The 27,828-nt window shown below is 45.3% G+C and overlaps 1 protein-coding gene across 1 annotated transcript in view; it reads right to left on the reverse strand.

Moving 5' to 3' along the window:
* Positions 1–22,796, reverse strand: part of LOC132589676 (eosinophil peroxidase-like) — a 32,954-nt gene extending 10,158 nt beyond the window's left edge. The window contains exons 1-13 of the mRNA XM_060262409.1: positions 22,727–22,796; positions 21,206–21,302; positions 20,458–20,633; positions 20,237–20,369; positions 18,907–19,036; positions 17,932–18,138; positions 17,447–17,807; positions 14,202–14,362; positions 10,226–10,484; positions 8,122–8,292; positions 7,769–8,006; positions 4,772–4,983; positions 2,965–3,129 (exon numbers count right to left, since the gene is read on the reverse strand). Of these exons, the coding sequence (XP_060118392.1) occupies positions 2,965–3,129; positions 4,772–4,983; positions 7,769–8,006; positions 8,122–8,292; positions 10,226–10,484; positions 14,202–14,362; positions 17,447–17,807; positions 17,932–18,138; positions 18,907–19,036; positions 20,237–20,369; positions 20,458–20,633; positions 21,206–21,302; positions 22,727–22,796 (2,380 nt within the window). The remainder of the gene's footprint in view (positions 1–2,964; positions 3,130–4,771; positions 4,984–7,768; positions 8,007–8,121; positions 8,293–10,225; positions 10,485–14,201; positions 14,363–17,446; positions 17,808–17,931; positions 18,139–18,906; positions 19,037–20,236; positions 20,370–20,457; positions 20,634–21,205; positions 21,303–22,726) is intronic.
* Between the last annotated feature and the right edge of the window lie 5,032 nt (positions 22,797–27,828).

A 27,828-nucleotide genomic window follows, 5' to 3' on the forward strand; every position in this document is an offset into this window, starting at 1 on the left:
CGAGGTACGCGTGGGTTTTCACCATGGTGCATAAGTCTGAGGTGTATAAGGCATTCACCAAGTGGGTCAAAGCAGTGGAGAGACAATTAGGGGTTAATCTCCTGGCTGTACAAACCGACAGAGGGGGGGAATTCTTATCTAACCAGATGAAACGTTGGCTGGAGAACAAGGGCATCGCCCACCGTCTGACGAACCCGGCAACGCCCCGAGAAAATGGGCATGGGGCTGTATTGCAGAATGTGATGTATTGCATGTTAGAGGATGCACAACTGCCAATGACCTATTGGGCAGAAACCATACATGCAGCTGTTTTTTTGCAAAATAGGGTTTGGTGTAATACTGTGAAAAATGTGCCTTACAGGTTACTGTTGAACAAGACCCCAGATTTGAGTTCTTTAAAAGTCTTTGGGTCACGGGCTCGGGTTGGCATCCACTCCACGAGTAGCGGGGAGGGGGATGTCCGGGCAGAGAGCCTAATTTTTCTGGGCTACAAGCCAAGGGCCAGGTGTTATCGTTTCTGCAATAGCAAAAGCAAGATAACACTTAGTAAGAGTGCCCAGTTCAATGAAGAAAGCAGCTGGCCAAGGTTGCACTCCTTGCAGAAACAATTTGTCCTGCTGCCAAGTAGCGATAACGATGTTGGAGCGCAGCCCAGAACTCCAGCCCAGGAGGTGGCACCCAGTGGGGCTGGAGAAGGTGAGCCGAATGCTGGCACAGAGCCCGACGAGCAGAGTCAGGAGGCAGAGCCTCAAATGCAGGAACTGGAGGTAAAGTGTGAGAGTCAGGAGGTTCAACACCCAATTACAGGGGCAGAGCAACCAGCCCAGGAGGTGGGAACAGAGCAACCCGAAGAAGACAAAGCTGGTCCAAGCACAGGGCCACGGGTGTCTGCCAGGTCCACCAAAGGCCAACGTCCCGCTAGGTACAAGTGTCCCTATGTCACTCTGACTGTCAATCCAGACCCACCCGGATTTGAGGAAATGTTAAAAGAAAAGGCTAAGAAATGGAAAGCCTGGGTGGCAGAGTGCGAGGCAAGGGAGAAGGAGGCTGAAGCCAAGCGTCTGAAAGAGCTGGCTCAACAGGAACACGATGATGTGTTTTACAATCATGATGAGTTCCTGAACGAATTCCGGAAAGGGTTCCGAGCTACGTAAATATGAACTGTAATGTTGCTGGTGGACATGTATGTAAACTGTGTAAAGTGTTTTGGTGCACTGGGTTTAAATAGATTAGGAGGTGTGTTGGAGCAAGAATCTACATAAACCCAGTCTGACAGCTACAGTATGACAGCTGGTGATCTAGCTGCCAGGCTAGGTCACAGTGACCTGATCAGCAGACCGGCTTGAGCCGGCAGAAGCCAAGTGATGCAATCTGCTGAGTCAGCACGGCCAGGATTGGCTGCTTGGACTATATATGATCTGTGTGTGCATCACACAGGTCTCTCCCTGTGAGATGGTGGTTAGGCGAAGCACTTTGTCCGTGGAGGTGATATTGTATAGACTGCACAAGAGAGCACTTGTCGTGTATATATGTTAATACACCTTTTGGCACTAGTTGCACGCGTCTGCCTGATTTTCTTTCCTGAAGCCCTGTGTCGGGCAAGTCATCTCCCTCACTCTGCTACTCCCGCTCCGACAACGTTCACTACTACCTTGCCTCATCATTGCGTGGAACCCACTACATTATGTTGTTGTTCAGTCGCACAGTCAAGTCCGACTCTTTGCGACCCCATGGACCAAGTCACGCCGGGCCCTCCTGTCTTCCACCATCCTCCAAAGTCTGCTCAAACTATATTATACCCACCAATAAAAAAGAAAGGCAGCAAGACCGGAGGAGGCAGAAATGGAGGAGGGAAAAGAAACAAGCTTTCATAGTTCCCAAGCTGGCATTGCTTTTCTACCACCCTTTTAAAAACTGGTACAAAGACAGATGAATGAAAGAGGTCTAACAAATTTGTTCCTTTACAAAATAACTAAGACTTAGGGAAAATACAGAACAGTCAAGGCAGATGCTGTGAAGCAGCTGGATAATATTAAAATATTTGTACTCCACTTTATCTTCACAATCTCATCAGCAAAATCTGCCAGGGTGACTCCTTACTGGATTTCTTATCCCCCTGATTTCAGCCCTAATAGTTCCTTCCCCTTTCCTTCACCTCCGTAAGAGTGACGGCAACACATGTCAGTATATGTGCTGGCAAAAATTACAGGAACCACGGAAGTATGAGAATCCAAATATACAAAATAAACTAGTATCCATGTCTCAGTATATGTGCTAGGGCAGGACAAAGTCCTTAGGGTTACTAGAATGTGGGGCAGGAGACAGGTGAGTAAGGTAGATTTGTCTCAAGTGTGTGTCTAGGATGATTCTGCCTTCCTCCCCTCAGCAGTGCCAAAGGCAATGGTCAAAAAGACAATGGTCAAAATTAAGCCTAGGATTGAGGACCAGCCTGATATTAAAGAAGGGAATTGGAGCCTCTTGGGAGCCTGTGGAGAGGGGAGAGAATGCCACAGAGTGGTATGAATTTTTCTGCTGCTCTCCGTTTGCATGCAAGTATTCCTCAAGAGTATCTTACAATCTTGGCCAACAACACACTGTGATTGATAGTGAGTGATCGCTGATATAAACAATGAAATGACCCACATACTATCCATGAATGTCAAAGACTCAAATCCTTTTACTTAAAAAGACTTGCAAAATTGCTGTTAGACACATGTCAACAACACTGAGGAAGTTCTTTTATGAAATATTTAAAACAACAACAAATGCTCTTAATATACTGAACACATGAATTGCGGTCAAGATGTGGAGACCAGAAAAGCATTGACAGGACAGGGGCAGAAACAGTAGTTATAACATGGCAAGAAGTGAGAGTGAGAGGTTCAAAAGGTCTTTAAAAGTGTCAAATATTTCACAGATTGTCCCCAGGTTACAAGTTAGTTACTGTTTCTAGGTAGGTCTCACCTTGACAAACAGGCAAGTTGGTGCTCCATTCTCTTTCCTCAGCATTGCAGGCAATAGAGGAAGGACCCTCCAGTGTATAACCTTTCTGGCATTCAAAGAACACCAGTGATTTGCAGCGTACAAAATAGGCATCTTTGACCATTGGGACTGGACCACATAGTATATCTGTGGCAATCAAAGAATACACAAAGGACTTTACCAGGAGGTGGATAATTTTTGAAGGCTACACTGTATTTCTCAGGAATAGGTTTCATGCACCATATTTTCCAAAACAACAGGGAAGTGTTAAAAGAAAAAAAATAAGATGATGACATCTGCACAAGAAGTCAGTCTGCACTCACTGAGATAACTGTATGAAGCAGAACGCAAAACAGTTGCCTCTCTCTGTGCATAGGTAAAACCTTTTAAAAAAAAAGTTGCATAAAAGTGCATAAAAGATAACCTCCTCAAACTCCTGCATAAGCAGCCCTGTAGCCAGAAAATTTTGAATGGAGGGGCCTGGGAGAAACAAAAAATGGCTTCTTCCATCCAGTGGCCAGCTCTCTCTTGCACTCTCTCTCTTTCCCCATCGCCGTCACTCTCCCGCTTTCTCTCTCTCTGCCACTTTCTCACGCTCCCCCCTCCCTGTCACACTCTCTCTCTTGCTGCCGTCCTCCCCCTCGCTGTTGCTCTCTCATTCTCACACTGTCTCTCTCTCACTCTCGCTCTCTCTGCTGCCTGTCTGCTTGCCTGCCTGCAGCCTGGGCTTTCCCAGTACAGTTGCCGGTGAGTAGATGGCAGCACTGGAGTATGCCCAGGGCAGACTGCCACAGGGACCCGAGCACAAAATGTGCTGCTGAGAGGGAAGCAACAGCCGCAGCAGCTCCGGGGGGTTGAAACAGAATGGGGATGGGCATTGTTCAGGGGCCAGTCAGCTCTCCTGACCTGCCTGTGTCCTCTTCCCCACCCAGCACCTCCCAAAGAATGTCAGCTAAGTCGAAGAGGACTTCCTCCCCCTCTGCCATCTCCTCCTACGTGTCCTCTCCTGCTGAAGGGCTGCCAGCCGCCTCCAAAGCCAAGGTAAAGGAGCAGATCAAGATCATCTCCCCCTCCCTTTTTCTCGGGTCCTGGAGGTCCTCCAGTGGAGGGCCCCTAAAGAGGGAAAGGTTTTTTTTAATAGAGCGTCCTAGCCCCCCAGCCCCCTCATAGCTACAGATCTGTGCATAAGCCCAAATGTTCCTGAGACATTTGTAGATGAGAACTTGGCTTTTTCCTCAAGTTCATAAACTGGCATTTTGGTTTTGGGGTCCTCCTCAGGAAATGCTATGGTAAGGCACTTGCTGAAGATCAGGACCCAACAGAATGCCCACCCTAACTAGGATCAGGACCCAACTGAATGCCCACCCTAACTAGCTAGATTCCTCTCCCATTTCCCAGTGGGAAAAATGTCGGATGACAGTGGAGAAAGAAGGGCTCAAGAGAATCGTAGACTTTGTTGCTGCTTTGGTAGCCTCTTCTTACCAAGAAATGGGAGATTGCCCCAGAAGCTCCTGCAACATCACAGGCATTATCTGAGGCCTTCTTCTGATGGAAAGAAGACTTGGGAGAATGCAACCCTGACTCCTTTACACTCTGCTAGCACTTGTGGAGATAAAACAAGTACAAGAGAGTTGTGCTGCACTTTACCCAGCATAGCCACAACTGGATGAATGAGATAAGGGAACCAGACTGGTGGGAAGAGAAGGCTTGCTACAATTTGTAGATGAGAACAGGGCTATGAAGTAAGGACCCCTCCTGGACACCCTTTGTCCATAAAACCAGGTTCTACCTGTTGGATCTTCTCTCCATGCTGCCAGGTCCACTCCTGAAATTTGGGGGCTTTTGCAGGATACAAGGTCATCTGGAAAATGACTGCTTGAAAAGACATCTGCTGGGAGGTGGCTGAGGTGTGTATTCTGGCAGAAGATTTGGAACAAGGTTACCTTTGCCAACTCTTCTCTTTGGCGAGGAGTGAACACCTCTTCATTCTCCCACCAGAATCTGCAAAATATAAGCAATACTGGAAAGCTAGAACCCTTTCATCACTACATGTGGCCAATTTATTTATCTCAGGGAGTTTAAGTGAGAAAGGAGAGCTATGAATGAAGTAAATATATTCGTTACTTTTGTGGTAGATTTCTGCACCATCACCTTAGCACTGCTACACTAAAGCAGAATCAAAACAAGTCTTAAAGCCCTGACCTGAATAGCTGAGGCAAGCTTAATCTCATCAAATTTCAGAAGCTAAGCAGGGTCAACTCTGGCAAGTACTTGAATGGGAGACTTCCTTGAAATATCAGCAGTCAGGAGAACAGGGGGCAGGCTTTATTCAGCCACCTCCCTGAATATCCTCCAGAAGAGGTCAGTCACCAGAGGTCACCATGACTTCAAGTGTGTGAGTGCATCCACCCACAAATACCCACAAGAGACCTCCCCACACTTTGAAACTGGGAAGCATAGTTTGCACTGATGAGGCCTGCATGATCCTTTTTATGGCATGGCTTGCAATTCTCAAAAAAACATTTAAAAGTTCATCGATAGGGGCACCAGTGTGTTTCTCCTTCCTTTTTCTCTTGAGAGTTCCAGCTCCTCTTTTTCGAGAGAGAAAAAAGCCCTGCCTAACCTCTTTAACCTTCCTTCATAGGGAAGGTGTTCCATCCCTTTAATTATTTTAGTTGTCCTTTTCTGCACTTTTCCCAATGCTATAATATCGTTTTTGAGGTGTGGTGGTCATAATTCTATACAGCAGGGGTGGCCAATGGTAGCTCTCCAGACGTTTTTTGCCCACAACTCCCATCAGCCCCAGCCATTGGCCATGCTGGCTGGGTTTGATGGGAGTTGTAGGCAAAAAAACATCTGGAGAGTTAATGTTGGCCACCCCTGCTATACAGTAATACTGTAACAGTATTCAAAATGAGGCTGCACGATAGAGTTATATAGGGGCATTATGATATTGGCTGATTTGTTTTCAGTCTCTCACAGAGAATGGTATGCATATTCTCACATTCATCCTTTACTTCTCTATTCTCTCTCCCCCTTCCTTCCCTCAACTGCACTCGAACTATTTTGGGAATTTGACTCCCTTTGAAGGACCATGCACACCTGTGGAGCAGAATAAAATAAACAGCAAAAACAATGCCTATTATTTCCCTGTGAAACAAGCAGTGTGTTTAATACATGCCAGCATGTTCTGCCCCACTGCTCCACATGCAAGGCCACTAACCCACTAAGGCTGCTCTATACAAGACACATCCTTTGAAGTTAATGTTAATTGCCCATTTGAACTCAACATTAATTTATTCACAATAAACATCATCCCTAGCTGTGTTGCTACTAGGGTTGCCAATCCCCAGGTGGGGGCAGGGGATCCCCCGGTTTGGAGGCCCTCCCCCTGCTTCAGGGTCATCAGAAAGCAGGGGGAGGGGAGGGAAATGTCTGCTGGGAACTCTATTATTCCCTATGGAGATTTATTCCCATAGAAAATAATGGAGAATTGATTCGTGGGTATCTGGGGCTCGGGGGGGGGGGCTGTTTTTAAGGTAGAGGCACCAAATTTTCAGCACAGCATCTAGTGCCTCTCCCCAAAATATCCCCCAAGTTTCAAAACGATTGGACCAGGGGGTCCAATTCTATGAGCCCCAAAAGAAGGTGCCCCTATCTTTCATTATTTCCTATGGAAGGAAGGCATTGAAAAGGTCTGCGGTCCCTTTAAATGTGATGGCCAGAACTCCCTTGGAGTTCAATTCTGCTTATCACACCTGTGCTCCTGGCTCCGCCCCCAATGTCTCCTGGCTCCACCCCCTAAGTCTCCTGGCTCCACCCCCAAAGTCCCCAGATATTTCTTAAATTGGACTTGGCAACCCTAGTTGCTACCCTTCAACACTGACACAGTTTAGGAATTCCCGCTTCACACATAAATCTACATTGACAGGACAGGGGGTAGGAAACCCTCTTGAGCAATCCTGACTATGAACACTGTGCGTGGTAATTGAAAGTAGCTAAAAGCCTTATTAAATGATCTTGAAACTGTGAACCTTTAGAAAAGCAATCCTGACTAAGTCCCGGAAAGGCCTGAAAAGTTGTTATCCCATTTATTTCTTTTAAAATGAACTCCTCAGAAGCATTCCTAGAACTATGGACATCAAATATTCCTGGTGCTGGCTCCGCTATAAAAAGAAAAGCAATGTGTATACTAAATTGCTTCCCTCTTGTGTGCATCCAGAAATGCCCATAAGCCTTTAGCAGGTTTCTTTCTACCACATAGTGATAAGGTATTTAAATAGTAGGTTTGTTTCTCTAATGGGTTTTTGGGTATACTTTTAAAAAGTTTTTAGCCATGAGGAATGATTTACTTTTGCTGTCCTCTGCAGTGATGGGGCACCTTTTAAAATAACCAGTATTTGCATTACAAAGAGATAAACAATATTTTTATTCATTTATTTATTTATTTATTGCACTTGTATCCCGCCCTCCTCAAATGGGCTCAGGGCAGCTAACAACCATCACAATTCAATGACAGATTCACATCTTAACAATAAAACATCATTAAAAGATTAAAATATTAAAACAGTTTAAATACAGTGCCGATGGCATTCTGTCTGTTTTGAATTAATTTGCGATGATATTGTGGGGTAGATAGTACTCCCCCGCAGATGTTAAAAGTACCTCCATTTAGTTATTAAAAGCCTGCCTGAACAGATATGTCTTACAGGCCCTGCGGAATTGTGATAAATACATGAATACAGCCCACAGGGAAGTCACTAACTGCTGCTGTGCTAGGCCTTACCGGTCCCCATCTCGTAGGGCCTGGAACTGCCTTCCCAGCAAGCAAGCAAGAAGTTCTCCGACTCGGGCATTAGGGAGGAGAGGTTCTGCTATGGCACCAATCCAAATATCAATGTTCTCAGGTGTCCCATACAGCTTGAGTAGCTTGTGAGCCAAGTAGCTGCTGTTGAGGATATGCTGTAAGTCAGAGAAAGTGTGAGCCTCTGGAAGACCACAGAATCTCCTCCAGGAGTTGTAACCTGCAGGTAGCACCGGAAGATAACATCTGAATGTTGTATTATAGTTCTAAGGGGAGGTGTCCGCACTGCCATTGATACCATCCCCTCTCAGGCACCTCTGAGTAGTATCACATACCTAGCAGTCCATGGTCCCGGCCTCTTTGCAGGTTCAGTGCAGCTAGGTCAAGGGACAGGGCCTTCTTGGGATGAAACAGCTTCTCAGTCAACTCCTCTGGCATCATTTGAGTGGGTGTCTGCAGCTTCGCACAGCTGAATATCTCTCCTCTCAGGATAGGATCAATCCCTCCTAAGGTCGGGAATAAAATTGAGGACTTCAAACTCAGTTAAAATAAAGCTGCATAGACCTGCATTATAACAAAACTCTGTGATGTAGGGCAAGGATGACTTTTCAGTGTTCACACATTTTGTATCCTGGTATAGATACCCAAGTCTAAATCAAATACATGTGCATATCAGGCCCTCTCAGTAGTTCAGAGAGGCCTAGGACACCTCCAGCTTTTGAGGCCCCTAGCCATAACATAAATTAAAAATTATAATGCATGATGTGCATAAAAACAAGTCTACATTTGAGGTCCCCCCTTTGACCTTCAGCCATCAGCTATCTTTGGTGTGACAGCTTTGGAGAAGAAGAAGAAGAAGAAGAAGAAGAAGAAGAAGAAGAAGAAGAAGAAGAAGAAGAAGAAGAAGAAGAAGAAGAAGAAGAAGAAGAAGAAGAAGAAGAAGAAGAAGAAGAAGAAGAAGAAGATATTGGATTTATATCCTGCCCTCCACTCCGAAGAGTCTCAGAGCGGCTCACAATCTCCTTTACCTTCCTCCCCCACAACAAACACCCTGTGAGGTGGGTGGGGCTGGAGAGGGCTCTCACAGCAGCTGCCCTTTCAAGGACAATTTCTGCCAGAGCTATGGTTGACCCAAGGCCATTCCAGCAGGTGCAAGTGGAGGAGTGGGGAATCAAACCCGGTTCTCCCAGATAAGAGTCCGCACACTTAACCACTACACCAAACTGGCTCTTCCCTGCACCAAACTGGTGCAGGGAAGAACTATTAGCATGGCTGCAGTATGAGCTCTTTTCAGAAAGCCTATAGCAGCCTGAATAGCCCAGACTAGGTTGAGCTGATCAGTGCTTGGAAGCTAAGCAGGATTGGCAATGGTTAGTATGTGAATGGAAGGCCACCAAGGAAGACTGGGGCTGTTGCTATGCAGAGGAAGGCAGTAGTAAACCACCTCTGCTCATCTCTTGCCTTGAAAGTCCCAGGAGGAGTTGCCAGGAGTCAGTTATGCCTTGATGATACTTTATTATTAAAGCTTTTGACTATCACCTTTACAATGTATGTAGAAACCACACTAGAGTAATACAGGAGAGATCCTTGAGCGGAAGTGTACACTATGAGAACATGTAACTTATGAATAGTTGACTGTAGCCACTCACAGAATTCACAGCACACCTGTAAATGGAATCTGTGCAAATTCTAATGGCTCACACAAGTAGCACGCATTCTACACATTTCTGAATGTCGTCACAGGGACATACAGTATCTTGGCATTCTCCATAGAGTCATGAATCTTGTGTCGCTGTAATTCAGGATTTATCCTTCAGCACACATTGTTCTTTAGCTATTTTTAATGAACATATGAAGCTGCCTTATACTGAATCAGACCTTTGGTCCATCAAGGTCAGTATTGTCTTCTCAGACTGGCAGCGGCTCTCCAGGGTCTCAAGCTGAGGTTTTTCACACCTATTTGCCTGGACCCTTTTTTGGAGATGCCAGGGATTGAACCTGGGACCTTCTGCTTCCCAAGCAGATGCTCTACCACTGAGCCACCGTCCCTCCCCAAACATGCTGGGAATCATATGCCCACTGGCTTCTTAGCTCACTGTACTGCACCTACTTAGAATCACCAACACAAGAGCAGCTTCCTGGAGATACTACCTGGTTAATTGGTTAGCTTTTAAGATATTTCAGAAGCTCTTTGTTGTTCTTGCTGCAACAGACAAAAAAAGCCCACTTTTCTGGAATTCATACTTTTGAAAAATTGTTACACTACGCCACAGTTTCTATGTAACCAATGGTTCAGGTGCACAACCATTTAGAGCACAACTGGTTTACTTGGTGGGTTGCTACAAGCCTCGGTGTGTGTAGACTGCTGTATGTGCATCCATCTACAAATCCTTTGATGTTAACTAGGAAATTATATCCCTCCATGTGCTTTTTCTGTACCTTCCTCAATGATCCTCCATGGGGAGAAGAAAGACTGATGAAGAGAAATGCTGGGGTGATGGGGATTCTCCTCATAGTTTTCATCCAGACGGGAAAGGAAAGGATTGATGGTGACGTGCGCAAAACGAAATGCAGCTGTGGCAAAGACATTGGAGACACTGGGGTCAACGGACTCATTGTAACCAGAGTATGGAGGCAGGTAGGCCTTGGTGGCTTCTGGGCCAAGGATCTTTGGGATATAATCCCTCCAGTTTATAATCTACATTGATCAAACAGAAAGAGGAAAACACATGCCTTAACATGATCTTATGTCCTATGAAATTTATTTTTTTTAAAATCCAGTCAATGCCTTAATAAAGAAATATAGGAGGAAATGAGGATGAGATTTCACTGTATGAAAGGGAGGAAAAGATGCTTCACCACTCTGGGCAATTAAGGATGATCATTTGCCAAGTAATGATGTACCCCAAGCATGGATGTCACAGTTTATAAACTGGTAGCTTGTATCAGCATCATCCTTTCAAGCGATAAGGAAAAGTTTACTGCCTGCTATGTGCAGGGCCATAACCAGCCTTCTTCACTAGTAGGAGCTACCAGATTTTTAGATGGGACTTCCAAAAAAGCATAAATTCTGTGAAAAGCTCATAGCCTTCTAAAACACTCTCTGTTTTAACAATTTATTAATAACATATGGTTACAATGTTTCATTATATCTTTTCTATTTCTAACCCATATGATGTTTTCTATCCCCCCTCCCTCGGTTACTAGACTTACCCCGAAGTTATATATTTAAGTCCAATTATAAAGGTATCCCTAACCCATCAAAGTTCAATGTCTTTTTCTTCTCATTCATATTAAAAATTGTCTAATGTCTTTTCACGTTCCACTCTAACTCTATATATCTTTTAAATTTCTTCCACTCCTTTTTAAGCACTTCCAAATCATAGTCTCTCAAAGTTCTTGTTAGTTTATCCATCTCACTCCACGATAAAACTTTCACAATCCAATCCCATTTCTCTGGTATTTTTTCTTGTTTCCACAACTGCGCATACAATGTCCTAAAACACTCTCAAAACCACATGACAGTGGGCATCCTAGCTTCTATGAATTGTTAGAAACTTGTGCATTAAATAAGGGTGTATATTTTTGCATTCAAAAACTTCTATTTCTTAAATGAACAATAAGTTCATTAAGTTACTCTTTTGTCCCATTTTTGCCCATATCTCCTCCTCCTCACCTTAATTTTCTGTTTCTATTTACCCTCCCACTAGGATTCTTTTTCACAGTATATCAGTTATTCTGCATCTTTTTTTAATCTCTCTTATGCTGATCTATCTGCCTTGTAGTTTCCATACCTCCATGTATCTCTTTTGGGGTCTCACCTGTTCCATAAAATGATTTCTTCTTCTAAGGATTGGGTGATACTTTAAACCCAGACAGACTGGCAACTTTCCCTTTCCCCAAACTCACCCAACCAAACTACGGTAATTTACTAAAACCAACTGGATTGCAAATATTCTGAACATTTTAATCCTGTGTACTTGTCCTGTCCTTGAACAGATGCTCTATCATACTGGCTCAGCCTGTCAGCATCAGAGGCTTCAGCATCACAATACAGTACTTGATTCTGATTTTTTAAGACAAAACAAAAACTTTTAATGTAATGCGTTATGGACATGATGAACCCTGCTGATTGCTGGCTCTTGGACACACCTCATGTCTTCCTCATCACACCAATTGTGGTTAGACACTAATTCCAATTATCCATGACACACAAATGCAGACACACAAAGCAACTGGAATTACTCCTCCTGCTAACCAATATCTTAAACCAGGGTTTAATCCAGGTTTAGAATCTCAGCCAGTGAATGGAAAATTCACTCTGGTTAACCCATATAACTACATACTTAAGTGGTGGGTAAGAATTCTTGCTGCAATTAGGGAAAAATGAGGCATGTGCCTAACAACAAATGTGTTTATGCCCATTTTTTTATGTGGTGAGATAATCATGTGACATTTGAATTTGAGCCTGCCATATTTGGTAAAACTGAAGTGTTCATTATAGGAAAAATTGTTGGTAATATTTCTGTTATCCCTCACATTAAGAAAGGGTTATAGAAAGGATAATTTTGGTCCCAGGCGAGAGCTCAGTTCTTTGCAAGCATTTCTACTTCCTAGCCAGATGCACTTTGATCCTGGCATTAGCTTGTGGTTCTTGCATATCTTCACAAGAGGCCTCTTGAGATTAGAGTGGCTTTTATACAAACATACCTGTGTGTGTTAACATGAGTGAATGTTTCCAGTGTTACCAGCTCTTATCTGATAACAACAGGCTCTGTGTACCAAGGCAGGGCAGTGAGAGGACAATGCAAGCCCTGACTCTCTTTTTTAGTAAGACCAAACTAAACTGCTTCTGCCCCTGGCCGGCCAAATTGCTCATGGGGCCAGTGGCAGCCCCCGGAGCTATGGCAGAGGCCCTGGGGACTGGTTGGGGCCTCACCCAGAAGTCAGGAGACTGTGTCCCCACAGGCCCCCTCGTAGCTAGGGGCCTGCTCTGTATTCTTGGTGCTTGGGAGGGGCAGTGGGAGGGCTTCTAGTGTCCTGGTCCCACTGATGGACCTCTTGATGGCACCTGGGTTTTTTGGCCACTGTGTGACACAGAGTGTTGGACTGGTTGGGCCATTAGCCTGATCCAACATGGCTTCTCTTATATTCTTATGTTCTTAAATGTCACACCTAGTGTTGCCAGCCTCCAGATGGGGTCTGGAGTTCTGCCAAAATTACACCTGATCTACAGACTACAGAAATCCATTCCACTCAAGGCAATTGCAGCTTTTGAGGACAGACTCTACGGCATTACATACCCTTCTCTCCCCAAACTACACCCTTCCCAGGCATTGCTATGTAATCTGTAGGAATTTCCCAAGCTGGAGTTGGTAGCCTTACTCACATGAAGTATGTAACACTGCTTCTCAAAACACCAGTGGCCTGTTTAGCTCTTCCTTCCCATGCATCAGTTGAACTTACTCTTGTCCTCCTGACATCACAGCGTTGAGTGTTTCCCCATTCCTTCATCGCATCATAAGGTGGCAGAAAGAACATCAGTGGCCAGGGACAGTTCCAGGTAGGGATACCAGCTCCAGGTTGGAAAATTCCTGGAGATTTGGAGTAGAGTCTGCAGAGGGTGGGGTATAATGGAACAGTGTCTGCTTCCCAAAGCAACTATTACCTGCAGAGGAACTGATCTCTGTAATCTGGAGAGCTGTTGCAATTCCTGGAGATTTCCAGGCCCTGCCTGGAACATGGCAACCCTAGCTCCAGGAGAGTTCTCTGTTTGCCAGCCCTATACAACCATTTGACATCAGTACCTGCCAGAAGCTGAGAGAAGTACCAACACACCAGTGGCTATTTGGTACCAATTCAGCTTTGATTTTTATTGGCCTCTTAGAACACACGAATGGAAAGACAGAATACACATGTAATAAATAAATAGTAGTGTTAGAATTTACTAAATGAGTAGACATGGATGTGGGGATCTAAACGAATTGCTGTCATTTGGTGTGTAGGGCTGCCAACTGCCTGGAAGGAAAAAAAAAAATCCTGTTGCTTTAATAGAGGCTTAGTGGAATGTTATATCAGTCACTGTTGTTTAACTCCAAGCCATTAAAAGGTTCAACTGTCCATTTCCACATATTAAGTCTCTATTAAAGAGACAGGACATTTTTTCTCCAAGCCTATTGGCAACTCTGTTTAGACAACTGACATACCTTTAACAGCAGGGTCCACAACCTTGTTGAGCCTGTAAGCGCTTTAGAAAATTTCAGAACACAAGGCGGCACCACCACAAAATGGCATGTAGAAGCACACTGGACACTCAAGGCACTCACATGTACCACATTGGGGATCAGCTCTTTAGCATCGTGTACAGCCCTCTGTGAAAGGCCACTGGTGTTGTAAAGATGCTTGAGGCTCTGACCTGGAGGTATGCACCAATGATTTTTCTTGTTTCCTGGTACAGAATCTCCCCACTCCATTGAGGGTTGAGCTGGTGGAGAGTGGCAGCGATTCTGTTGCTCTCTCGCAGAAATGCTGTGTGTAGAACTTGTATTCCTAAATGCTCATTGGACCGTGAATCTCCTGAAAACAAAGAGACTTTATTTCAATGTACACAGCAAATAGGGCTGGCAATCCCGAGGCGGGGGCAGGGGATCCCTTGGTTTGGAGGCCCTCCCCCTTGTTTCAGAGTCATCAGAAAGTGTGGGAGGGGGAGGGATGTCTGCTGGGCACTCCAGCATTCCCTATGGAGACCGATTCCCATAGGGCAGTGTTTCTCATTTGCAGGGTCGTGACCTGGTACCGGGCCACGGAAGCCTTACTACTGGGTCCCAAGAAAAGCCAAAGCTAGCCCCGCCCCATCTCTGTGTTGTGCAGAGAGTAGCTGGGCTGCCTCTCCTTCCTTCTCCCCCGCTTCCAGTGTTTGAGAGAAAAGCTGGCATCCACTGGCACTTTAGACCCATGAAGTGTTCTTCAATGTATGGGCTTTCATGGGCCTTACAGTATGTTCTTTTGGGGAGATTTCCTTGGGAGGCCTGGGAGGCAAAAAATGGTGTGTGTGTGTGTGTGTGTTTCAGCCAGAAGGGGCAGGGAGTGGGCATTCCAGTAGCTATTTTTTTTTACGAAATGACCCCTGGGCAGAATTGTTGCTGGCTGGGGTCATCTGAGGGTGAGGAAGGCTTTTCCCCCTTTGCTCTTCCTTCCTTCCTTCCTTCCTTCCTTCCTTCCTTCCTTCCTTCCTTCCTTCCTTCCTTCCTTCCTTCCTTCCTTCCTTCCTTCCTTCCTTCCTTCCTTCCTTCCTTCCTTCCTTCCTTCCTTTCTTTCTTTCCCTGCAAGTGATGCTCTTTTTGTATTCTTGGTGCTGGGAGGGGGGGAAGCAACAGTGGGAGGGCTTATAGTGCCCTGGCCCCACTGGTGGACATTCTGGTGCTTTTTGGGCATTGTATGAGGGAATTTTGGACTGGATACTCCACTGGGCTGACCTAATATGGCTCCTCTTATGTTTATGTTCTTTCTTTCCATATCTTTTTCTCCCTTTCCTTCCATTTCATTCTTTTCCATTCTTTCTTTCTTTTTCTATTTCTTTCTTTCCTTCCATTTTTATTGGATGAAACTTTTCTGTTCATCATACTGTTGTTGCAGACATAGGAGCTCTGCCAATGAAAAGTTGGCACCCCAAGTTATAACCAGCTGGCCTTCTATGAGATTTCTGTGTGAGTGGGTAAGAGTGAGAGTGAGAGGTGTGGCACAGAAAGAGATTATTGGAGATTACTGTGGTATATCTCAACAGCACTGGAAATAATGGTACTATGAACTTGGCACCATTTTACTGGTCCTGCTTTTAACAGCTGTCTGACACCAAAATTAAGTTCCTCCCATAGATATTAAAAAGGATGAAAGAAGTTCACTGGCTAAGTATCTGCACAACAGGTTATGTTTAAAGGCATGGGAAACACAGCCAGTAAAAAGCTGCAATGCCCTCATAAATATCCTTTTTGGGATAACTGCAGAAAAGCTTGTATGAACTTCATATAACTTGAAATTAATTCATTATTTGCAGTACAATTCTCTGCTACCTTTCACAGCAATTTCCCAGTGTTTCAACCAAACAAAAGTATGAAAAATAGCTGCTGAAAGATTTTCTTGAAACCAAGCAAGCTTGGTTGTAGCTTGAGGCAGGGCTCATTAGTAGCAACTGAAGGAAGGGCCTGCTAAATGTGTCAGCATATTTTGAGGTAGCTGCCAGGGTCCAGTGTGGGTGGTACACAGTGCTGGCATTCCTGTTGGCAATAGCAACAGCACTCCCAACTGCATACACTGGCCAGTGCTGTTGAGGAAGCGGTGTGTACGTGGTGCAGGTAATTGAACATGGGCATTAGGAGTGCTTGCAAGCTGGAGAAGAACACACACGCAGATAGGTGCATGCAGGTGTGGGGGTGGAAAGTGAGGACCACCTACTTTCTCCCCCCCATTTTGGTTCAGTATGGGTTTCAGAGAGATTTTTCTGAAAATAAATGTACTTCAGAAGAAGAGGCAGGTTTGGGGGAGTGCCTTGGAAGTGACATCACAGGAAAAAGTGGAGTTTTGGTTCAGTGTGCCCCAGAAGTGACATCACTTGGTCCTTGACAACACAGGAAATGACATAATTCCTGTCTCCCGGCTCCACCCCTGAAGTCTCCTGGCTCCACCCCCAATTTTTAGTGGGCCACAATGGAGAAGTGTAAAAATATCCAAGCCACGGGAAAGAAAAGTTTGGGAAACCCTGCCATAGGGTATAATGGAAAATTGATCCGTGGGTATCTGGGGCTTGTAGGGGGGTGATTGTTTTTTGAGGTAGAGGCACCAAATTTTCAGCATAGCATATGGTGACTCTCCTCAAAATACTGCCCAAGTTTCAAAAAGATTGGACTGGGTTTCCAATTACATGAGCCCCAAAAGAAGGTGCCCCTATCCTTCATTATTCCAAATGGAGGGAAGGCTTTTAAAAGGAGTGTGGTCCCTTTCAATGTGATGGCCAAAACTCCCTTTGGAGTTCAATCATGCTTGTCCCACTCTTGCTCCTGGTTCCACGCCCAAAGTCTCCTGGCTCCACCCCCAAAGTCCCCAGATATTTCTTGAGTCAGACTTGGCAATCCTAACAGCAAATTGGGGGGGGGGGGGGCACTGCATGGCCACTGGTAACTTTAAGCAGGACTGAAACAGTGTTTTCCTAACATCCACTGTTGAAGATCCTCCAGCAGGGCTCCACTGTGGACAAAGCAGGATCCATTCTAGGGAGCAGTTCTGGCCACCAGTTGGTGCTGCTGTACTTATTACAGCATCAATAATACAAACTTCCTATAACCATTTTAGGCACAGTCACTACAGATTCATCTGTAAAATGCCATGCCTTAGTGCTGCTTGGCACAAACAGTTATATTTTGTATAGCCTAAGATGCAGGTGCAAAAGAGAAGATGCCTGCAGTTTTCACGATTGTGTTGAGGAGGTAATTTTGGCAGGCGCAGCTTGTCAAGTAGGCTGGAGAAAACTGGACCTGCTCAAATCCCATTCTTCTCCACAACCATGGAAGGACCAAGAGGCCTGTTTCTCTTTCATCTGGCCACCCTGTAAGGAGTAGCCAGTAGGTGGATATGTCAAAAACAACAACAGAGGTACCTCTTGCTTACCTGCTATGAAGCAGGGGATGTCAGACACATTGGCAAGACAGGAGTTTCGTGTCAAGGCACAAGGGTTTGGGAATTTCCTCTCAGCGAAAGGCAGAAGAGGAAGGCCGCCATCAGAGAACTCCTGGTTGACAGCTAGCAGACCCAGCTCCTGGGAGAGATTGCGGAGTCTGCTAGCTAGCGAGGCTGTGCTGCCATATATCATGCTGCCATCTACAAAAGAAGTAAGGCTGTTCAGTTGCTCTCGAGGCTGCAGCCGTCCCACAAGGAAGCTGGATTCACCACTGCCACAAGCTGGAGAGGAGCGGATAAAAGGCAGGCACTCCATCGCCCCCTCACCCAGACGCAAGTCACCTGCAGGGATCTAGAACAAGGGAAGCACAGTGGTGAGTGGCCTGTTACCTACCAGTGCAAAGAGATGCTTGCTATAAAACAGGCTGAATATGGAAGATTCCATTCTTTGGCCTCATATTTCTTTTTTTTGTTACCTGGATAGGGAAGCATGGATTCTGGTTAATGCAAGCTTGGGAACAATCTATTCCATCCACAAAAGAGACTACGCTGGCACTCTGGGGTGTGAGATCCATGTCATGATCAATCCACTGGCCCCATTCCACCAGCATGTGTGTATAGGAACTGTCCAGAGAGATGTTCTCATTCTGAGTATGCAAGATTTCATGGGATACCTGGCGCACCTTTAAAAAAACCAGAGATATCAGAGGTAAGGGAATTATTCATGCTGGGAATTATTAGGAAGGGAACTGAAAACAAATCAGCCAGTATCATAATTCCCCTGTATAATTCGATGGTGTGGTCTCATTTGGAGTAATGTGTGCAGTTCTGGTCGCCGCACCTCAAAAAGGATATTATAGCATTGGAGAAAGTCCAGAGAAGGGCAACTAGAATGATTAAAGGGCTGGAGCACTTTCCCTATGAAGAAAGGTTGAAACGCTTGGGATTCTTTAGCTTGGAGAAACGTCAACTGCGGGGTGACATGATAGAGGTTTACAAGATAATGCATGGGATGGAGAAAGTAGAGAAAGAAGTACTTTTCTCCCTTTCTCACAATACAAGAACTCGTGGGCATTCGATGAAATTGCTGAGCAGACAGGTTAAAACGGATAAAAGGAAGTACTTCTTCACCCAAAGGGTGATTAACATGCGGAATTCACTGCCACAGGAGGTGGTGGCAGCCACAAGCATAGCCACCTTCAAGAGGGGTTTAGATAAAAATATGGAGCAGGGGTCCATCCGTGGCTATTAGCCACAGTGTGTGTGTATGTATAAATTTTTTTGCCACTGTGTGACACAGAGTGTTGGACTGGATGGGCCATTGGCCTGATCCAACATGGCTTCTCTTATGTTCTTATATAAGGGAAAGTGAGGTTTCATTCATTTAAAAAGTGTTTCCTTTTAATGTAAACCCATCAGCACCATTCACAGAAGAATCCATGGCCACATACCAAAGGCAATGGGAAGCCCTTATAGACCTTTGATTTATTCCACCCTTTTGGTGCAGAGAACCCATCTTCATAGTCTGCAGGGAGCCAGCGGGCATAGGCTGTGTTTGCTGCTCCCCAAAGAGGGTTCTTCCTGCAAGGGAAAGGGGAGAGGATAAGCTCATTGACCAGATCACAGAAAATGGGAAGACGGCAATGCAATTTGCATAAGTAGATGAAGATGTTGTAAAACCATTGCTCGGCTGTACCACTGGGAAGTAGGATTGCCAATCTCCAACTGGAAACTGGAATTCTCTGGGAATTGCAACTGATCTCCAGACTACAGAGATAGTTTACTCTGGACAAAATGACAGTTTCAATGAGTGGACTCTGCAGCATCACATCCCTGCTGCGCTCCCTCTCCTCCTCTCCCCAAACTCTGCCCTCTTAGTTCCTGCCCCCAAATCTTTAAGGGTCTTGCAAACCAGAGTTGGCAACCTAACTGTCTAAGTATAGCTGGAGGATCACATGAATGAATGTACCTCTCCCACCCTCAATTCACAGAAAATATGAAATGCCAAGAAGGAAAATTCTTGCCCAGGCCAAGCCTTTTCTCTAATATGTTAGCCTTGGTATGCGCAGAGATTCTCCCGCCCCTCTTCACAGGAAACCTCACAGCCATGCAATCTCCACTTGCAGTCTGAACTCTGAGCATATTTATTCTCTCATCCACTGTTGGTACAAACAGTTCAAGGGAAAAGGCAGGAAGAATCTGTCATGTTAGATACCTTCTCACAGGTGGAATTCCATGTGGATTCCTTTGGGGGGAGTTTGATTACAGACAAGTAGAGTGTAGAATGTGGCTTGAATCAGAAGACTGATGCAGCGGAAAAGGGACTTCTCATCGTTTCCACTTCACACAGTTTCACTACTGCAAAGCATGCCCCCTTACCCCAGCTAGTTTTATCCACTGTGAGGAAAAGTTACAAATATGAGGGAGTGACAGGGACTCCAAGGTGGCTAAATTTGCTTTTGGGAGGCTCCTGCTGTCTCATGAGTATTGATAGTGGCTGGCTTGCTCCTCTTACCAGTTTGTACGTTGATAAAATAAAGTATGACTCTTCATTACTCTCTTTTCAAACGATATAAAGTGCTCTGGCATATCATAACCTCTTGTGGAGATCAGTGTGTGTAAAGCAGCCTCTATGCCTCAGTGACTTCTCTGTGTATCTACTAGACTGGCTGCAAAGGTGGCGCTGTTCAACAAAGATGAGTTTTTCTCCATGGTAATAATTTGGCCAGTGGGGGGGGGGGGGAGGGTTGTGCCAGTTCCAAGTCTAACGTGTAGATTTACCTGTTGTTGCAGGTTCCATCTATGGATCTGTATTTATCAGCCAAACAGGAATCTGGGCACTTGATGGGCCTGAGCTGGGCAGCACAGCCAGTCACTTTTGCCAAGCTGGAGAGATTGTGGCCTCCCAGGATCCCTTGCAGAAGAAAAAGAAGAAAGGAGCTACTCCAGAGGGTCATGAGTAGGTGCTTGGGGCATTGTCAGGAAAAGAATGGAGCACACACCTGTTATATTGCTGTTCCGCTTCTCCTGCATGTAAACAAGCTGCCGAATGAGCTCCACTGCTGTGTCCATCAACTCGGCTGCCTGTACTGCCACATTGGTCTCTGCCTCTGGGTGCTTAAACAGGCTCAGCAGGTCACTGGCACTCAGTGATCCTTTGGCCAGCGCTGCTTTCCCTCTGTGATTATAGAATCAAAGGTTGAACAGAGGGGGCTGAAAACTCTGCCAAGGCTGGGGACATAGGTCAATGGAGTGAATGGGTGAGCAGGCGGTATGACAAAACAAGGGTATGGAAGTCCAGGGGCCCCATCAAGACTAACAAAGTGTATTCCAGCATCAGCTTTCATCAGTTAGAGCTCCCTTTGCATTGGAAGGAAATGAAGCCAAGCTCTGACTCACTGGAATAAATTTTAAGGGGCTGCTGTTCAATTGTGCTGTATCACACCAACACAGCTACTCCTCTGGTATTCTTAGACAGGGGTAGGGCTTCTTCTGAGCAGGGACGCACAGGAATGCAGTTCCAGCTGGCTTGGTGTCAGGGGTGTGTGGTCTAATATGTAAATGAATTCCTGCTGGGCTTTTTCTACAAAAAAGCCCTATGTGAAACAATGGTGATGTCAGGGGGTGTGGCCTAATATGCAAATGAGTTACTGCTGGACTTTTTCTAGCAAAAAAGTCCTGGATAGGGGCATGGGTGAGGAATAGAAAAAGAATTAGGTCACAGTTGCTTCCGCCTCAGGAGGCTGGTACCTGTTTCTAGAGCGGTAGTAAGCCAAAGAGACTAGCTGCTTTGCCCGTTCCACGGCCTGCTTCACCAATGAACTTTCAAGGTTCTCATGTTCTGGGGCTGAGCAAAAAATAAAAAAAAAATAGCAGAAAGAAAAGAAATACAGGGATCCATGTCCTGATTGCAGGGTTATCAGCCATCTAAACAAAGATTTACTGACATAAGCATCTGAAGAAAGTACAAGACAGTGGGCTTTGGGAAAAAATTAACACATCATTCTGGCATCTGTTGATGTTCCCTGCTGTTGCCAGAGACCAACACAATCTTGGGCACAACCTAGGTATGTGGTTTTCAAGTTCTGTTCCAGAAAACACAGGGTTTCCTTGGAAGCCTATCAGGGCTTCCTCAGTGATAACATCAGTCACAGCACAAGCCAAACATAAAAGCCATGCAATACCTTTATTAAGGCCATCCAAGATAATGTAAGAAATAAGCAAGCTTCAATAACAGTAGATAAGCTTTACTGAAAGCTGATCTCCATTTCAGTTCCTTGGATCTGATCACTCACTGGACAGGGAGTGTTTAGCGTATTCAATGTCAACAAGAAGCTGGATGATCTTTCACTGATTCTTCCCAGTGCTTTTTTTTTTTTAACAGTAAAGGGTAGTTGTGTTTGACTCCAGTTCAGATCTGGGCTACGCAAGGAGCAGGAGGGTGAGGCGTTTAGTCATAACCCTTCACCATGTCATCAGATCTGACGCACATAAACCCCACAACAGTTAATAGCCTTGGAAGCAAAAAAATAAAAAAGATGTGCAAAAAGGTTATCTGTCAGGAGTAGACTGGAAAATGAAAATGGCTCTGGAGCAAGTCAAGCTGAGTGGCTCCAGTGGTGCTACAAGCCAGTGCTGCAGAGAGTCACACACTGTATTTCATATTTTCAAATAGCTGAGAAGATCTAGTCATGGATCATCCAGCATCTTGTCTAGCTTCATCTTCATTTCCTACAGGGTGTGATGAGGCCCCTCCAGGACGCTCAGTGTCAGGCTTGGATGTGGAGTGTGCCCTAGAATGTTCCTCAGAACCCTCTGTAATGTTCCATGGCAGAAGAACTGAGGGTTTGGGGGCAGTGCATGGAAAGAGTTCCTGGATGGTAGGAAGTTGGAAAAAACCCAGGGGTGCAGGAGAGCAATCAAGCCTGCTCTTAAATTATTTCATCCTGGAACCTCCAATATATAATGGAGAACAGAACTGCCCCATCAGTGGCTATAAGAACATAACTCTGCCACTCCTCTAGGGTTGCTTCCTACTGCATCTTCTGCTTCTTGGCCACAACAGGCAGCTTTTTTTTACTAGCCCATCTCCTTGTGCAGCAGAATTCAGGGATAATGTTCTTCCTCCTCCAATCATGGTATCAAAGACTTCAGCTGAAGTAATAGAGAGCCGCTGCCAGTTCTGAGAAGACAATACTGACTTTGATGGACCAAAGGTCTGATTCAGTATAAGGTAGCTTCATATGTTCAATAATGCAGTGTGCTGCTTACCTGCATAGGTGAGATGAGCAGAAAAGGTGAATACTAATATAAGCAAGAATACTACAAGTCCAGATACCATTACTTGGATGGGGAAAGCCCGCTTGAAGTGCTGTGGAATGGATACAATGCAGATTAATAATTGCAGCAGAGCATGAATAAATGAACAATAATCGTTGGTGCAGGTTTTGATTGGATGATCTTAAACTCAAAGGACAAATGAAGAACAATACAGATATCACACACACACACACACACACACACACAAAGTGTAAAGTGCTGTCAAAGCACAGCTGACATGGCGACCTCAACAAGATCCTTTCCAGACAAGTGAGAAGCAAAGGCTGTTTGCCATTGCCTTCCTCCGCAAAACCTTCCTTGGAGATCTTCCTTCCAAATATTGTCCCTGCTTAGCTTCTGAGATCTGATGAGATCAGGCTATCCCATGCTGCCATCCCTCCCATATACTTGTGATATATAATGAATATGCGCAAGTATATTCATAAAATATGCCTGAAGGTCAAAGATGACACAACATAGGTTCAAGCAGAATGTCATTTATCATTCAGAACTTAAAATTCCAAATACTGTGACCTGCTCCGTACTTTAGGGACAGGATATGACTGTTAGAATCACACTAGTTTTTCAAGGTTCTGCCCTTCCTGCAAATATTGCAAATCCTCTCTCTGAAGCATATTTAATACCCCTTTGATTTAAGTATATATGGTTTTGTATGACTGTCCAGGGCAACTATTGAATAGCACCCAGGACATTGCCAATTACGTGCATGTACACATGCATGCATACACACACCAGTCTCTATATGGGTTTGTGTGTATTTTTAAATGCACATTCATCACATCTTATTGTGGTTGATCCTCAAGCAGACTCAAGGATTGGAACCAGGATAATAGTCCAAAAGCTATTTTGCTGCTCCATGCAACAACAAATGTCACATCTGGGTTAAACTGGCTGCCCCTGCCACTGCGAGATCGGTAGGGCTGCTGGTGGTGCATGCATTCCCCCTACAAGCTGCTGGCCAGGGGAGGATTTGAACAATACTTAGCAAGCGATATTCAAAAGGGTGAACACAAAGGAAAAGTGCAGCCTGACTCTGCCATCCTTCTCTCTGCCTCTTTCCTTAAAGAAATCAGGAAAGAGATTGGAACAGATCAGTGGAGGTGATGCATTAGAGGAGGTGGAGCATGCCTGAAAGATGGAAACCCTTCTTCTTTACTATTCCCCTTGCTCATGTGAGTCTATCTTTCTAGCTATATTTAATCAAGAGAGAGTACTTATTTGCTTTATGAGTCAAGCCCTTACCTTTCCAAAGGGAAACCAATTGTTTAAGCCCTGCAATGATGGAATGTAGGAATGTCACACAACTCAGGGTTGAGGATCTCGCACCAGTCTGTGTCTGTCTCGTCTGACAGTGGTCTCTCTATTTTACAGTGGCCGTTTTATTTTATACACTTGTCTTTACACAATCATTTACTAGAAGTATGCAGGGTAAGGAAACAGATGTTTACCTTAGCTTTTTACCCCAAATGTGTATTCCAGGAAGGAGGTGAAAGCGCAGAACATTCCAAGGCCCTCAGCATTCTTGCATAAGGGCAAAGTACATAAAGGCTTAAGCCTGCCTTCTAAGTCTATGGATGAATTCAGGACAAGGTTGGTTTGCCAGACTGTTGACCCTTCCTTCAATGGAATGTCATTTTGAGTTCCCTATCAAGTATCTCATGTGCTTTTAAGGGTCTGCCACAAAGGTTGCCAAGTCCAATTCAAGAAATATTTGGGGACTTTGGGGGTGGAGCCAGGAGACATTGGGGCGGAGCCAGGAGCAAGGGTGTGACAAGCATAATTGAACTTCCAGGGAGTTCTGGCAATCACATTTAAAGGGACCACAGATCTTTTAAATCCCTTCCCTCCATAGGAAATAATGAAGGATAGGGGCACCTTCTTTTGGGGCTCATAGAATTGGACCGCCTGGTCCAATCTTTTTGAAACTTCGGGGGTATTTTGGGGAGAGGTACTGGATGCTATGCTGCAAATCTGGTGCCTCAACCTCAAAAAACAGCCCCCCCCCCAGAGCCTCAGATACCCACAGATCAATTTTCTATTATTTCCTATGAGAATAAGTCTCCACAGGGAATAATAGAGTTCCCTCCCCTCCCCCCGTTTTCTCTTTCTCATTCACACACGCTTAACTGTCTCTGGTGCAAGTGAGCAGCTGTGTTTGTCTGAAGCAGTAGAACAAAGCAGGAATCTCTGGTGCCTCCACAACCAGGTCTGGAAAGTACAGGGGCTACGCTGCTCTTTTACACACACACTAACTCATCCCAAACGAAAGCAAAACAAACGCAGGGACTGCACTCTGACGAGGTCTGCTGTTGCTAACCCTTCCCCATGAAGTACTTCCTGCTCCAATTTAAAGGCACACACACATTTTAAAACTGTACATGTTTGCAGGTCCTGCCCAAGATCTAGCTGGAGAAGCTGCTGCGATCGGGGCTGGGTGGGAAGCGAAGGGGCGAGGAGATGCTGCTGCGATGGGGCTGGGTGGGAAGGGAAGGAAAGGGGCAAGGAGAAGCTGCTGCGATTGGGGCTGGGTGGGAGGGGAAGGGAAAGGGTGAGGAGAAGCTGCTGTGATCGGGGCTGGGTGGGAAGCGAAGGGGCGAGGAGACGCTGCTGCAATGGGGCTGGGTGGGAAGGGAAGGGGTGAGGAGAAGCTGCTGCGATGGGGCTGGGTGGGAAGGGAAGGGAAAGGGCAAGGAGAAGCTGCTGCGATCAGGGCTGGGTGGGAAGGGAAGGGAAAGGGTGAGGAGAAGCTGCTGTGATCGGGGCTGGGTGGGAAGGGAAGGGCTGCCATTTCCCCCACCCCCTGCTTCTGGATTTTTGGGTTGCGAGGGAGGAGGCTCCAAATTGTGGGGTCCCCCACCTGGGGCGGGGGATTGGGAAGCCTATCTGCCACTCTCCAGAATTAGAAAATAGGCCTCAAAATAGGCGATCCCCAGTACAGCATGTCTCCCAACCCTTCCCACAATTATTGAAGGAACAGAGTTTGCTTTCAAGTAGTGTCAAAAAGTACTGGCTCCAGAGAAACCAGTAAGCAGGGCCAAAGGTCTGGGTGTCTGCCACCACATATGCATTGTCCAAGTTATGAGGTCTGAGGAGCAGACCTCCCTCCCCACACAGTGCCAGTTTACTGCCAGAGGACACAAGAAAGGGAGCTTCCCTTTTTCTCTTGCCTTACCTGGCAGCTAATGAAAGGTAGCCGCAGACAAGAAGCCTTTTAAGTACAAATGTGATATTGGGATAACTGCTGAGGCTGACTGCAGTCCTAAACAGAGCTACACCTTTCTCAATCCATAGGGGTCAATGGCTTTCGAAGGATGTAATCCTTCATCAGATTGTACTAGAACCACCTAGATAGCTATACCTACTGTACATTGCTAGTTGTTCAGTGTTCACAATTGTTCAGTTTTGCACAGTTTTCAAGCTGGATATATGGTACAGAAATTGGGAAGAATGACTATATTTGAGATGGGGCTGAGTTTGCATCTAATCTTAGCTTCTTTGTTGTTTTAAAAATCCTAATAGTCTGAGAAATTCACAGCTGCAGTCTCTGCATTCTGTTTCTAACTTGTAACCTTAAGAAACATAAATGTTCATGGCCCCAGTTTCCCTCTCTGCAGTGTTTACTTATCTGTTATCTTACAGGCAATTTGCTGGGATAGATTACGCTGATGAGAGTGTATTCAGAGATCTCAATGAGTTACTCACGAAATACAAAATTAACTCGTTTTGACTGTGTGTTTTATAACAGCAGCTATTTCCAAGTTGCCCAGATAATAGCACTCCCTTATCAATGGCAGTTCTTGCCCCCAGGAATTAAGATAGCAGAGGAGCTGAGTTGAGAAAGTGAGCTGGCATTTGGGGCAAAGGGTAATGGGGGTAAGAATGCATGCAAGCCTTATTCAGCCAGTGACATTGGGTGCATTCACATTACACTAAATAATGCAATTTGCAACTGGATTTTTACTGTGTAAGAATAGCAAAAAATCCGGTTGCAAAACACATTATTTAGTGTAGTGTGAATGCACCCATTGTTTGGTTAAACTGAGATCAGCTTAACTGAACAGCAGATCAACAACAAGTAGTTCTTGCTAAAGCACTTTCCTCCTTTTGCTCTGTGGAGATTATTCATAGCCAGGGAGGCAAGCAGTCTGCATCATCCAGCCAAATCCACAGTTCATGTACCACGCCTCACCTTTCGGTGCCTGCACACCAGAGTTGAGAAGGTCCAGAAATATGATAATCACCCTTCAGGCTGGTCAGCCTTAACATTCAGTAATATCACCTGCCTTCAAGGTCTCACTCAGAGTATGGAGTTGGAAAAACTCCTCATCACCCCTGAGGCAGCCAGATATTCCTGCAATGGGGTGGGGGCAGAAGAATGCTGCCACAGTGAAAGGTCTCCTATGTGATGGAAAGGTAAAGGTAGTCCTCTGTGCAAGCACCAGTTGTTTCCAACTCTTGGGTTACATCACAATGTTTTCACGGCAGACTTTTTAATGGGGTGGTTTGTCAAGGTATACCTAAATTCAGCATCCTCCATCTCCTGTCCCTGGAGCTTTGCGTTTCCTTCCTCCTATAGCAGCAAGGGCAAACCCACTCCAGCTCACACATTTAGGTTGGGGAGAAGCATCTTGGATACAATGAAATAGCTGAGAAAAATGTTGGGTGGAATCAGGGCTTTTTTTTTGTAGGAAAAGCCTGGCAGGAACTTATCTGCATATTAGGCCACACACCCTGATGCCAAGCCCACTGGAACTGTGATCCTGCTCAAAAAAAAGTCCTGGGTGGAATAACTACATGGCACCTTCAGGAGACAGGCGATCTATTTGTGGTTGTGGGTTAATGAAGGGAGAAAAAGAGGAAGAATTTAAGGGAAAAGGCCATAGTAATATTTAGTGTTTACCAACTTCAGTGCAGATCCTAACAGGAAGACAATTCCAAACAAAGGGAGCAACCCCCCCCCCCCAAAAAGACAAAGATATGACAAAAAGAACAACAGATAAAATACTAAAAACACCTCCAGGGAAGGAAGAAAT

The sequence above is a fragment of the Heteronotia binoei genome, chromosome 21 (genome assembly GCF_032191835.1).
Source record: "Heteronotia binoei isolate CCM8104 ecotype False Entrance Well chromosome 21, APGP_CSIRO_Hbin_v1, whole genome shotgun sequence".
Taxonomy (NCBI): Eukaryota; Metazoa; Chordata; class Lepidosauria; order Squamata; family Gekkonidae; genus Heteronotia; species Heteronotia binoei.